A 14,355-nucleotide genomic window follows, 5' to 3' on the forward strand; every position below is an offset into this window, starting at 1 on the left:
GCTGTATTACCAATCTTGACGATTTCTTTCGAACCCCTCGGCCGCCGTACATTGGCATTGTGGATGAAGTAGTTCAGAGAATATTGCGACACCTTGCAATTCATTCTTTTTAAATAGACAAAGAACTACAATGACAGTGAGGAGCAGCTTTAGCAGCAGTGCCTTTTCTTAAAGCAACAACCAAGGTTGAGTGAGGTTGGAAGCAGGGAGTAGCAGGACTTAAGGTATGTGAATATAAACGTCTTATTTGCTTGTTAAACACATAATCTCCTCAAATATTTCTGGTAGAACTGTGAACTCACTCACAATGAATAAGGAATGTGCTTTTTCGGCGGCATCAGTCGTTTCAAGATTTCGGTGGACTCTGTGACTGTATCAGAAACGAGTGAGCTGCCTACCTAGACAGCATTTTGGGACATCTCAACTGCGTTTGAATGTTTTGCGACATGCTGTCTATGAAGGAAGCGTACAAGGTTTCGAAACGCAAGCAATGTTAGCTTTAGTGCTAGTGAACGTGGAATTGCTACCTAAGGATTGAGACAGTCAGCCAGTACATTTAGAAACGAACCAGAAGATTTGACCAGAACTCTTTTTGGTAAACGTTATACAAAATATTCAGTGAGATCGACGAAGGCCACCTGTATGACACTTTAGTTTCAACCAATGCAAATGAGTGACACAGCAGCACATCCACCTGCCTGGCTAGTTGATGTGCTGATGCATGAAGTGTACTGTATCTTAAAATAAGATTTTCTGATTACGTATATGCTTGAAAACCTAGTGAGCCGCCTGTGTAGACAGCATTGTAGTCGTCGTACCACTGCTTATTAGTGGTCAACCACTTATCAGTATTGCTTTCCTTATCAGTATTGCTTTTCAAACAGCATCATGTGGCAGTCATGTGTTTCAGAATTACAGTAAAGCTTATGTTTTTACAACAAAGTTCACTGCAGCACACACACACTCAAACTGCAGGATTGACTTTGGACTAGAAGTGCTTTTAGTTACTTAATCAATGGGTCAAAAGGGCAAATTGCAAGTGGAATCAAGCACTAAAAACCCTGAGACCGACATCTAATACTTGTGCATGAACATTTGCTTGGCTGCACTAGTTGATGTCAAAATCTCTCTTTCTTTTCTTAAATTTGACATGAAATAAAAAAAAATATATGTTTTCTGATCTTATGCATTTCTTTCTTTTTATTATTATTATTTATTTATTATTTTGACTTAATAATTTGAAACCAGAAAATAACTGGATAAACTGGACCTTCCAGTGAAGCGACAGACTTCTTTCTGGTGACGTATGCTGGACTTCTTCAATCAACCCCAACTTTTTCTTACAAGTGACAATCCAATCAACAACCAGATAGAACCAAGACTCCGTCCTTCATTTTTGACTTTTCGATAACCTGTTGCTCTTTGGATGTTCGTCATAACACGAAAGACAAGATCTCTCGCTACGTCTGTCTCTTTGTGACTTTAATGAACGTTCATGGTCTTAATTTTTCAAATGATTTATCAGTGCACATTATTCCATTAAAAAGTAATTTAGTAATATTTTATCAAATTGTAATAACTTGCCCCATCCCGAAAGCACTTTATGGCCAGTGTCACCAATCCCTCTTCTTTTGACCTTTTCTTTCCACTCCCGTTTTTTGTCTTATTGAACATTCTGTCTCGCTCTGCATAATGTCACGTTATGGAAGTAAAACGGATTGCAAATTCTGTTCCATGACGTTAAAGTGGACTGTTAAAGAGGTTATTTTAATTGAAGAATTTCAATTATATCTCTCTTTACTGTTCACTTCCTTTGTTTCCTGAAAACACTGATTAGGCCTGGATTTGGCGGCCGGAAGGAAGGAGCAGCGTGGCATCCCTCTCCTCCTCTCATGTCCCCTCCCTGTGTGTCCTTGCATGTCAGTGCCCCCTCGTCATCCCCCCTGTGTCTCCCCTTGCCAGCCCTCTGTGTTCCTCCCCCTCATGCTTGGGACAGACTGGCCTCACTGTCAGACCAATGACTGCCTGGATCATACTGCCTGTCAGCCTAGCTGCCTTCTCTATCACTGGGATATGGATAGTGTGAGTTTTAATATGCTGCCACCCATGATTCAAAGCCATCTTAAAATGCATTAATTATAATTTGTTAAATCAAGTAGTTTTTAAAAGTTGAAATCAGAGCTTTTTTTCACAAGCTCATACAATACAGTGTTGTGTTGTTTTGTTGTTTCCTCAGATATGCTATGGCTGTAATGAACCACCACGTTTGTCCTGTCGAAAACTGGTAAGTTGGGCTTGTTTCACTCAGTTTATTTAAATAATATGATGCTTACGTAATTTGATAGCGAATTCTGTTTTTTTTTTTAAAGGTCATACAATGTAACATGCACAGAGGAGGCAGCTAAGCCAGGCTTCCCAAAAACATGCTGTACCATTCAAGACATCCCCCTCATCAGGTAGTCATGTGCACTTTATTTTGAGCACTTCCTCTTTATTTCGAGTCAGTGTTTAGTTCCAGTGTGATCTGACTGTGTCTTTATCTTCACTTTAATTCAGTAAATGTGGATCTTACCCTCCCGAGAGCTGTCTGTTCAGTCTCATTGGTAATGTGGGAGCTTTCATGGGTAAGACTGCTTGTTCTCATATATCCACATGTTCTACACAGGCAGTGACATATCAAATAACATAGAACAAAAGCATGAATGGAAGCATTCAGTATTCAGAGTGGCAGAGGTGTCGCAAAAACAGATACCTGCATTAGACTTGCAGACATGCTCCTTACTGCATCATCTCTAATAGATGATTTCCTGTGTCGTTTCATTATGTGTTGCGTTATGAGTGAGCTGATACGTTGTGATTTATGTGATTAGGGGTTTGATTGTCCTCGTCTTGTTGAAGGTTGGCTGTCATCTGCTTCTATTTGTGTCATGACATGAAATCAGGGGTGTTATTAAAACTTTTATACGCCACACTATAACCTGAATAATAAATCTTATAAATGGAAATAAAACCTTAAGATTTGTGAAGGCAAGTACAGCTTAAAAAAATCATTTTTAAAGTATTTGGACACTATAGACATGATTAAAAATGTATGAATGCATTTGCATTACGGAACAAAATCTACATTAAGCATGTATATGTAGCTCACACTTCAGGTTGCTAACATACAGTGGGGCAAATAAGTATTTGATACACTGCCGAGTTTTCCCACTTACAAAGAATGGAGAGATCTGTAATTTTCATCGTAGGTGCACCTCAACTGTGAGAATATAAAAACAAAACAAAAACAAAAATCCAGAAAGTCGCATTGTATGATTTTTAAATTAATTTCCATTTAACTTAATATTTGGTACAGAAACCTTTGTTTACAATTACAGAGGTCAGGTGTTTCCTGTAGTTCTTGACCAGGTTTGCACACGCTGCAGCAGGGATTTTGGCCCACTCCTCCATACAGGTCTTCTCCAGATCTTTCAGGTTTTGGGGCTGTCGCTGGGCAACACAGAGTTTCAGCTCCCTCCACAGATTTTCTATTGGGTTCAGGTCTGGAGACTGGCTAGGCCACTCCAGGACCTTGAAATGCTTCTTACGGAGCCACTCCTTAGTTGTCCTTGCTGTGTGTTTGGGGTCATTGTCATGCTGGAAGACCCAGCCACGACCCATCTTCAATGCTCTTACTGAGGGGAAGGAGGTTGTTGCCCAAAATCTCACGATACATGGCCCCATCCATCCTCCCCTCAATACGGCGCAATCGTCCTGTCCCCTTTACAGAAAAGCACCCCCATGCTTCACGGTTGGGATGGTGTTCTTGGGATTGTACTCATCCTTCTTCCTCCAAACACGGCGAGTGGAGTTTATACCAAAAAGTTCTATTTTGGTCTCACCAGGCCTTCTCCCATGCCTCCACTGGATCATCCAGATGGTCTTTGGCAAACTTCAGACGGGCCTGGACATGTGCTGGCTTGAGCAGGGGGACCTTGCGCACGCTGCAGGATTTTAATCCATGACGGTGTAGTGTGTTACTAATGGTAACCGTTGAGACTGTGGTCCCAGCTCTCTTCAGGTCATTGACCAGGTCCTCCCGTGTAGTTCTAGGCTGATCCCTCACCTTTCTCAGGATCACTGATGCTCCACGAGGCGAGATCTTGCATGGAGCCCCAGTCCGAGGGAGATTGACAGTCATCTTGAATTTCTTCCATTTTCTAATAATTGCGCTAACAGTTGTTGCCTTCTCACCAAGCTGTTTGTCTATTGTCCTGTAGCCCATCCCAGCCTTGCGCAGGTCTACAATTTTGTCCCTAGTGTCCTTAGACAGCTCTTTGGTCTTTCCCATAGTGGAGAGGTTGGAGTCTGATTGATTGAGTGTATAAACAAGTGTCTTTTATACAGGTAACGAGTTCAAACAGGTGCAATTAATACAGGTAATGAGTGGAGGATAGGAGGGCTTCTTAAAGACAAACTAACAGGTCTGTGAGAGCCAGAATTCTTGCTGGTTGGTAGGTGATCAAATACTTATTTCATGCAATAAAATGGAAGTTAATTATTTAAAAACCATACAATGTGATTTCCTGGATTTTTTTTATATATATATATATAATCATTCTCTCACGGTTGAGGTGTACCTACTATGAAAATTACAGATCTCTCCATTCTTTGTAAATGGGAAAACTTTAAAAATCGGCAGTGTATCAAATACTTATTTGCCCCACTGTAAATTGCCATTCAAAAGTTTGGGATTTTTGAAAGAAGTCTCAAGGCATTTATTTAATTAAATATACAGTAAAAACTAACATTGTGAAATATTATTACATTTTAAAATAACTGTTTTCTCTTTAATATAGTTTTGAATTAAATTCCTGTGCTGTTAAATTCTATACCGTTTTCAAGGATGCTTCAGATGTCATTATAATGTGTTGGTCTGGTGCTCAAGAGACATTTCTTATCATTATCAATATTGAAAATAGATTTGCTGCTTAATGTTATGTATAAACCTTTTTTTTAGGTTTCTTAGATGAAAAGTATGTTCGAAATAAAGGCATATCTTTGACATTTTTGGTCACATTAAAAAAGATTTAGTGTCACTTCTGATCAATTTAATTATTTTTAAATACAATTTTTGTAATGTATTTGGATACTTTAAACTTGAGTGGATTATGAGGAAAGTTCTAGCATCAGCTTTTGTAGATGCTACTTGATTTGATATTTTGTTATCCAATGAAATTAAATATATCTGTTTTGTTTCTGTTCATTTTTGTTCCATAGTGTAGAGCACATGGAACAAAAATGAACTGAAACAAAACAAAAAGGAACTTTGCAACCACAAGTGCGTGAGTGTAAAATGGTCTGATTGCTTAACTTATTGTTTCTGTTCTCTTTTTATGTGTAGTGGTGTTGGTGTGTCTGCTACGGTATGCTCAGATCATCGAGCACAGGAACCACTGCTGGCTCAACACCAGTGGACTTGTCTCTGGATGCACCAATGCTGTGGGACTGGTCATGGTGGGCAACTTCCAGGTCAGTCAAACGATTCTGCCTAAACACAGCTCCATGTATGATTATCTGATAAACACATCTCATAGTAGTTCATAGTAGACTGCCCCACTCACCATTCACATCACTGAAACCAAAAATGGTTACAAGCATTTGGGTGTCTGTTAGTGCTGTTTAAGAAGATATTAAGGGCTGACGCTTCACCCTTAGTCTTTCCACCAACCGTAAATTCAGTGCATCAGACTGATGCGTTGATCAGCATCAGAGTGTTTCAGAGAGGCTGATGGTCTCAAAGTGATTTGTATCGATCCATGCGTGCAGCCATCTCATTCTTCAGAATGGATTTTAGAGGGCATTTTACTCCCTCATCCTTAATAGCACTTCCATCCGTATGCTGAGTGTGCAATAGGCAAGTTTCTTGTTTTAGGAAGACAAAGTTTGGAGTGTTTTTCAGTCCACTTTTTCTTGGTTAGATGTCACACAAGTGTATCTGTCATCAAGTTTCAAAGTCTTGGTCTTCTATTTTCAATGCTTCGATTTATTATAACTTGAGTAATACTCTACTGCTTTTCGACTAGGTGGATCACGCTAAAACACTTCACTATGTAGGTGCGGGCGCTGCCTTCCCAGCAGGCATTCTGTTCGTGTGTTTGCAGTGCTTGCTGACCTACCGGGTGGCTGTCACAGCTCTGGACTACTGGATGGCTCACATGCGTGTGGCACTGGCTACTGGTGCTCTCATCGCACTTGTTCTCAGTATCCTTCCTTATTGAATGAGTATGACTAGAATATTATGAATAAGTGTGTGTTTATAATTGTTCTTGACATGGATTGCTTATTTGTCTTGTTTATTTAGACAATATCACCTGTGTGCAATATAAAGGTAATGTTCACCCAAAATGAAATCTTCTTTATCCTCATGTCATTCCAAACTGATGGACATTCTTTCTACTGAGGAATTGCACTGGTTGCTCTATTCTCCCTTTTAGGCTTTTAAAAGGATAGATCACCAAAAATCATCAGTATTCTTCAGAATATCTTTAGTATTATAATGAAGAAAGAAGGAATAGTTTGGAACAACATAAAGTGAGTAAATGATGACAGAATTTTTATTTATGGTGAACTACTCTATTAAGATTAAAAGGTATATAATAAAGGTACTATATATGACTTGTGCAATATGTTTCAAGTCACACAATAGCTTTGTTTGAGGAACATGATGTTTTTCTAGTGAGCTATTTATATCTGTGAACTAATCGTTGAGACAATGAGTTGAACTCAAGAACCAGATCAGACAAATTGGAGTTTAGTTTTATGAAATGGATCTGCAGATTAATTGAAAATATCCAACTCAAAAGAACAAATTCTGATAATCCATCACACTTGCATCACAATACAGAAACCAATATCTGTTGCTACTTTAAATTTGAGCTAACATATGGCTCTAGAAGACTTGTAGTATATGCACAGTTTGTATGAACTGGTTTTATGATACTCCGTGTATTTGCAGGCTACTCGTGCATTATAATTACATGGAAAAGAGCAACATTATTTAATAATACACCTTTTTATGTTCCTCACGCAAGTTCTACATGTTTTAACAACACGAGGATAAGCAAACAATGACAGAATTGCCATTTATGGGGAACTATCCCCTTTAGCACCAGCCGTTAATAATAAGGCCGACAAAATTGGGGCAAGGAAAGGTGTAGTACTGAGCTTTTATCTCTTTCTCTTCCTGCTGAGGCCCTGGTCACGATCAAGAAGCCCCTGACTCATATAATAGTGGAGGTATAATCTAATTGCTTTGGTGTAAATGTCGCTGAGGAGATGGATGAGCCCAGCTGGAGTCTCCCGGCCTTCCTGCTTTATTGCTGCTGTGTTCATCAAAGATTTGATTTTTCCCCAACCGGAGGAAAAGGGCTAAAGGGTTGCGGGGTGATGTAACTATGAGAGCAGCTAATTAACCAGTATATCCATGAATAATCCATGCCTTTAAGTAAGTTAAAGTGATAGTTCACACAAAAATGAAAATTCTGTCATTAACTCACCCTCAAGTTGTTCCATACCTTGGTAACCAAACAGTTTTTGCACGTTTCATAGTTCCTACAACTATTGATGGAAGTACTCGCTTTTTGCCGTGTTCGCACCCAGGACATGAGAATGTCGGGGCTCCTACTTCAGACAAACCCAGGATAATAGGAGCTACATGTAGCGTAAAAGTACACTGATTGGCTGAATGCATGTCATTTAGAAAGAGCCGTGTTAACACAAAGTTTACTTATATACTTGCTCCACAAATGTGAAAAACAGTGATAGACTCACTCTGAAGTCCAGGCACTTCTCTGTCATCCATTCTCCAGTTGTTGATGTTGTTGAATGGTGCAACCAGGAAAATTACCCTAGGGGAAAATTAAGTTCTAGGCACTGGTGGCTAGTTTCTATAACTTCCCGGTGTGAAAAGCCTTTGTTGATTTCAATAGCCTTTTTTTTTTTTTTTTTTTTCTATACTGTTGAATTGGGACCACCAACTGTTTGCTTACCCACATTCTTTAAACCAGAAAGAAACTCATACAGGTTTGGAACAATTTGAGAGTGAGTAAATGACGACAGAATTTCGACTTTTGACTGAACTGCCTCTTTAATTCCATAGTGGGTTTCTGTGCCTTTCATTTTTGAAAACGTTTGAATCCTTGATGGTTCCTCTCAGGTGGGATATTCTTCATCCACGAGAGCTTTGTTTTACAACACGCAGCGGCCATCTGTGAGTGGGTCTTCACTGTAGTCATCCTCGTGTTCTACGGGACTTTCACCTATGAGTTCGGCACAGTCACCACCGAGACCATGTTGGCCGGCCTCCAGCGGAACCTCTCGCACGGACCCGGCATCATGATCGGAGACGATATCCAAGCAGACACCCTGGGAAGCACCAGCACAAAGGGTTTGAAATCTCCAGGAGGAAGCAGTACCTCCACACATCTGAACTGCACTCCTGAGAACATCGCAATGCTTTAAACACATCAGCACATGCGGTCACATACTGCCAGGTGGGAAGCCTCACGATAGTGCACCCTACGTTTAAGACCACACTTGGGCTGAGATTAAAGTGTTTTAGAGGAACCGTCCAGTCTGAGTCGAGGCAGGTTTATCGGGTTGGTTAATCGAGTTTACAGGTGTGACTGTTGTATACTACATTTCATATTTTACGTTTCGTCTGATAAATTTGTCTTTATTTTTAGTCCTGTTATGCCTTGCAAGAAGCTTCTGTTGGGTTGTTTGTGGGTGAGACGGACAGAATGAGCATTTTTTTTTTTTTTTTTTAAGCTCCACTTTAAGGTTGTTGTTAGCACAGATCCAATGGTTTGTGAGAACTGTTGCACTGGGCAATGGGGTCAATTTTTACTGTCACATTTGCACAAATGTTTCAGGGGTTTGCTACTCTTTGCCCACTTATTGTTGCAAATTGATGATTCGCACGTAACGCATTGAATGAACTTTGAAGATCTTTTCACTTTTATTTGGAATTGCAGACTATCAGGATCCGAGTATTATAATTTTTAGAACGTGAATGTCTAAGATATGGATTGAACTAATATAGCGTTTGAGCACTTGAAATCTAACTTATAAAATTAAGTCTCATTCCCCCATTTTTTTGTAATGGTGGCCTTTTTGATGATGCAGTGGGTAAATGTTTCATCATGCTGGCTTGCTTCTGTCCTGTTTCATGCTTATTTTTAGTCCCTGATGAGGTGGGTTTTGTTTTCCATTTCAAGCAGGAGGAAGTGATGTAAGGTGACACCAGCTCTATCCTTGCCTTCCTGGTCAGTTGATTGGTTGTGAAATAAGCATATTCACATTGACTGTACATGTACTTTTTTATATATATTTTTAAATCAAATTATTATTATTATTTTTTTCTCTGTCAAGGGCCATATAACCACTCCAAAAATGCCACATCTATTCAGCGTTTTACATTGTAGTTTTACTTGCATATCTTTGCTGATTGTTTTGTATACTTTTGTGAATCACGGTGACATAACCAATCCAACTGGTGTGAAAAGTGAGCAGTACATCAGTTTTTGTTTTTCTCTGTTGCCAAAGGATGCATTTCAAAATATGTATTGTATGCATTTGATTCATTGATTTTTTTTTTGTGTGTGTGTGAGTAGCAGGACACAGCCACTGAGAAAATGACAGTACTGCAATATGAACAAATTTTGAAACGATTATATGAATGAAAATGATTGGTCTCCAGGCTGGAACCTAGGAAACCGCGTTTAAACTTCCTGAGGGTTGAGTGGTTATGGTGGCCTTAATGTTGCTGTAGTGTTTGTGATGTTTATAATTCAGGCTGTCAATCAAAGGGGCCGTATTGCTTTTAAAGTGACTCCAGATTTATTGTGCTTTAACATTTATATTTTACACAGAATTGTGCCAGTTATTGTCTGTTTTTTTGTTGCCCTTCAATGGGACAGATGCGTTTCATGCCAATGATTAGACTGTAAATTTAGATGTGGTCTCTAGGCATCATACATGTTTATCTCTGTTGACTCCACTATTATTGGAGAGCTATTTGAAATATTGTTTCCTCTTGTCATGCCAGGGAATATTCACAGGGCTGCATTGCACACGTTTTTTTTTTTTTTTTTTTTTGTAATTGCTACATCCACATTTTATTAGTTGCTCATTATAAAATACATTCAGCACATAGAGGTACAGTATCATAACGGGTCAAGCTTAAACACAAAAGGGCATAAAATCTTGGGTAATATAAAGCATGTGCAACAGTTATTTGCCAATGCATATTATATTATCTGAATAATAGATCAGTCATTTATAGGTCACCTAAGAGCAAAAGGTTGAGCAAAGGATTGTTTATTGATGTTACAATTTGAACTGATTTATTTTGAACACATTTATCTTGGTCAAAGACTTTACATTTTACTTTAGCAATGTATCTGTGCTTGTGAGAGAATGTTGTAAGAGCCTACATATATTGAGTCCTAACAGGATTGAGGATCCCCCACAAGTATCTGAATCTCCTCACATGAAAATGGTTCAAATACAATGCGTTTTTGGTTAATGATGTTACATGACTTTCAGATGTTGTCTGGATAGAAGTTATTTTTCTGATGCCTTTAAATGATGTAATCAAAGTATTTTTATTAACACATTGCGTCTGTTAAGAACACCACAACGATGTGAGGTTCACACTCCAAAATCGAAATAAAAACAATGCAGATAATATTTTTATTTTATAAATTACTTATGTAAATAAGTAAGATTTATGTATAATTTCAATGATTTTCTTTGACAGAGGTTTATATTGAATTACCAAAACATTCGATGGAAAATAAACAAGTGTATCTGTACGTCTGTATGTGATCATTCAAAGACAAACTCAACCCACTTGAAATAATAATACACACTATGGTAGAGCTCACTTTTTATTTAAAAAATATGGAAATGACAGTTTAACATTTTACGAATTCAGAGTTTTTTTGCTCCATTAGTAAATAATAGTACAAGTCTGTCTCAGCATGTTGAATCTTTACAATAATTTACGCACCTAAAAATCACACATTTGTCATGAGGTAGAGGTCTACCGTATCACATAAGGAGGGTTTCATTTCTTAACTGGGAAAGTGGGCAATGTAGAGTCCACTGATAAAGTCGTGCCTACAGTGACCAGTGTACCACTGTATTCACTATGAATTATTGTATAAACTATGGTGTTCATTGCTTATCAGCACAGTAATGCTTTTCAGCACTTAAAGGGAAGAAATCTCTTCAGGAAATAAAAGAAATGAATATGAAATCATGGACCTAACAAATACAATTTCACACTAAAACAAAAAAGCAAGTGCTTTATTTAAAACATTTAATGAAATCGGAAATGTCTATAAGGCTACATTACAGTTCCATACAAACAGTTCTCAGTGCATAGCCATACAAAGCAGTCTTAAAAGTGATAACATTAAAAACTTTGCTGTTTTGTTTGTTTTCAAGTACACACAAACGCAATAATTTCAAAGCCTGGTCCCTGTGCTGTAAACTCTCACTTCCAACAAACTGAAAGTTGAATTCATATTCAAGTCTTGAAGGTGCTGAGGTCATGTGTACATGGCTCCATGTAGATCCTCTAGTCTGTGTTCTCTTTGCTTTCTCCGTTCCTGTAAAAACAAACACACTAAATGCTCAGGTATATTCTTGAGGTGTCTCAGACGAATACAATGAATGAGTTACAGAAACAATAACTGTGTGACATTAAAAAGAAAACAGATATTGCACTCTTACCTTGTCTTTTTTGAACTCCTCATAGTCTGGATTGTCAGTGGGTAGTTCAAGTCGACACAAGGGACATGAATTAGTCTGCAATGTTATGCAGAAACACTTATGATTATGCCAAACATGAAATGATATCAACATATAAGTTTGGGGTTGGTAAGATTCTTTCAAGTTTCTGAAAGAAGTCTCTTGTGCTCACCAAGGCTACATTTATTTAATAAAAATACAGCACTATTGTGAAATATTATTATAAAGTAAGTGTTTTCTGTTTTAACATATTTCAAAATTGTATCTATTCTAGTTACGGCAAAGCTGAATATTCAGCATTGTTACTCCAGTCTTCAGTGTCACATGAATCTTCAGAAATCAGTCTAATATAGTGATCTGCTGCTTAAAAACATGCTGCATTTTTGCTTACTGGAGGATCATAGAGAAAATAAAATCACTAAACATACCTTACTGAGCCATGGCATGATGCATCCCGTGTGGAACAGATGTTTACAGGGCATCTCTCTCACAGTCTCTTGCTCCTCAAACTCCAGTAGACACACCGGACACTTCAGTGCTTTATCTGTCAAATGAAAAAAGAGCTTGAGGAAAGCTCAAGAAGAATGATAGTCATGGACACCAAGGATTCAAGACCTTCTAATTCAATCAAACTTGCTGCTAATGCCAAAAACAATAAAACATCTAAATTATTATCAATTATCCTGTTGCTAATGTTCCTTTGTGCAACAATGTCTTCTATGAATGTGTTTGCAGATGATTATGAATGAGCAGTCTGTCACCTGCTTGTTCAGGGGAGATGATGACCACAGGAAGACTCTGAACCACGGCTTTGGCTGCAGGAGGCGGGAGACGCTGGTCCCAATCCGACAAATCAAATGAACCCGAGTCTATGTCAAGACCCTGCATCAGAGACCTATAGCCGCATAATTGTTAAAAATGGTTAGCAATATCATTTCGTTCTCATCCACATAGCTGACAAAAACTATAAAGAGGTTGGTTTTAATACTAATAGATACAAATACTAATCAACTACTATTATGCTAATGTGTTATTAAACCGAACAAAATTAAGCACATCAACAGTAATATTCAAAAGTTTGGGGTTGGTAATTGGTATGTATTTGTATTTAATGTTTTTAAAATCTCCTTACCAAGGCTGAATTTATTTGATCAAATACAGCAAAAATTGTGAAATATTATTACAACTTAAAATAACTGTTTTCTGTTTTAATATATTTTAAAATGGAATTTATTTTTGTGATGGCAAAGCTGATTTTTAGCAGCTTCAGAGTCACATGATCCTTCACAAATCATTCTAATATGCTGAACGAACATTAAAGTGCTGCTTAGTATTTTTGTAGAAACCGATACAACCGTGACTTCATTTTTTCAATCCTTTGTAATATTACAAATGGCTTTACTGTCACTTTTGATTCATTTCAATCCTTGCTAAATACAATACTTAATTTCTTTCTCTTTTTTTAAATCTTACTGACCACAGACTTATGAATGGTAATGTATATGTATACACACACACTGAAAAGAAAGAAACTGTAGACACTGATTAAAGAAATGAGTTTGATTTGGTCTAGAATGGCACTGTCGTGCTAGTTACCTGGCCAGCTCCAGCAGGGCGTTCTGTCGGTACTGTTCTTCTGGATTTGTGGGCTCACAGTCATGCTCATCAAAATATGAGGCCATTTTCTACTTCACCTGATAAACACATAGGCCATCTGAATGACATTCAACGGAGCGGCTGTGGAAACCTGAAGGTTCAGGATCTGTTCTAACAATGAAGTAGCTAATTCACTCTCATATAACAATAGTCGAGAGTTTAAGCAACTATTTTTATAGCAAATGTTTATATTTTAGAAACCAGCGATCCAAATAAGTAACATTTAAACTGGTTACTATCCAAAAACCAACCATGGTAAATTGTCAGGTAGTTTCTCTCTTCTCAGACTCACTGACAGACAAAGAGACAACATATGAGGTGGACATAAAGTACTATTTGGGATTCAAAAGCTTTTAAAAGATACAGGCTGCTGACATCCCTATCTAAAAACAATAATAACGTTACGTTACCCCTGCTAACGTTAGCTGGCTAGCATAACAATTTAAAGTTCTAACTAACCAAACATCAATGAATCTCAAAAGTACGTACTAACCTTATTCTTATAAATGTCTAAAAAATAGTAAACGAAATTCGACCAACAATAAATTCACCCACAGTTATGAAATTGCTAATCATCAGGATGGAAACTTGTTTGACTGCACTGTCAGCAGCGCGAACACAACAACTCTATCGCGATATTTGCGAGAGGACGGGAGTTGCCAGAGTGTGGTTAAAAAATCCCCCAGTGTTAAATGTGTACAGCTGATGTATGAGACTGTTAACTCTCTCTCTCTCTCTCTCTCTCTCTCTCTCTATGTATGTATATATATATATATATATATATATATATTTATTTATTTATTTTTTATTTTTTATTATTAATTTGACAACATAGCAACATATATAGATTTGATAAATAAAGCTTTGCATTGTGCACAAACAAGAATAAATCTCTTC

The 14,355-nt window shown here is 37.8% G+C and overlaps 2 protein-coding genes across 10 annotated transcripts; one reads left to right on the plus strand and one right to left on the minus strand.

Moving 5' to 3' along the window:
- The first annotated feature begins 105 nt into the window (after positions 1 to 105).
- On the plus strand, positions 106 to 10,858 carry LOC306870889 (transmembrane protein 150A-like). 2 transcript variants are annotated; one of them, XM_079418403.1, is made up of 9 exons: positions 143 to 224; positions 1,838 to 2,082; positions 2,237 to 2,284; positions 2,370 to 2,456; positions 2,557 to 2,624; positions 5,384 to 5,511; positions 6,066 to 6,243; positions 8,198 to 8,534; positions 9,657 to 10,858. In XM_079418403.1, exons 2-8 carry the CDS (start codon positions 2,018 to 2,020, stop codon positions 8,500 to 8,502), a joined length of 879 nt encoding a protein of 292 aa, XP_079274529.1. In that variant the 5' UTR covers positions 143 to 224; positions 1,838 to 2,017; the 3' UTR covers positions 8,503 to 8,534; positions 9,657 to 10,858. The 2 variants fall into 2 exon arrangements, with proteins under 2 accessions (XP_079274528.1, XP_079274529.1); XM_079418402.1 differs by having other exon boundaries at positions 106 to 224; positions 8,198 to 10,703.
- LOC306870892 (E3 ubiquitin-protein ligase RNF181) lies at positions 10,632 to 14,095 on the minus strand. 8 transcript variants are annotated; one of them, XM_079418418.1, is made up of 7 exons: positions 14,014 to 14,095; positions 13,710 to 13,749; positions 13,399 to 13,496; positions 12,564 to 12,697; positions 12,231 to 12,346; positions 11,785 to 11,859; positions 10,918 to 11,660 (listed from the first exon to the last, which is right to left on the minus strand). In XM_079418418.1, the coding sequence occupies exons 3-7, from the start codon at positions 13,482 to 13,484 to the stop codon at positions 11,601 to 11,603; spliced, it is 471 nt and encodes a 156-aa protein (XP_079274544.1). In that variant the 5' UTR covers positions 13,485 to 13,496; positions 13,710 to 13,749; positions 14,014 to 14,095; the 3' UTR covers positions 10,918 to 11,600. The 8 variants fall into 8 exon arrangements, with proteins under 8 accessions (XP_079274546.1, XP_079274544.1, XP_079274542.1 ...); XM_079418416.1 differs by having other exon boundaries at positions 13,952 to 14,087; XM_079418420.1 differs by lacking the exon at positions 13,710 to 13,749 and having other exon boundaries at positions 10,632 to 11,660; positions 11,785 to 11,810; positions 13,952 to 14,087.
- Positions 14,096 to 14,355: the final 260 nt, after the last annotated feature.

Source organism: Barbus barbus, assembly GCF_936440315.1.
Source record: "Barbus barbus genome assembly, chromosome: 6".
Classification (NCBI taxonomy): Eukaryota; Metazoa; Chordata; class Actinopteri; order Cypriniformes; family Cyprinidae; genus Barbus; species Barbus barbus.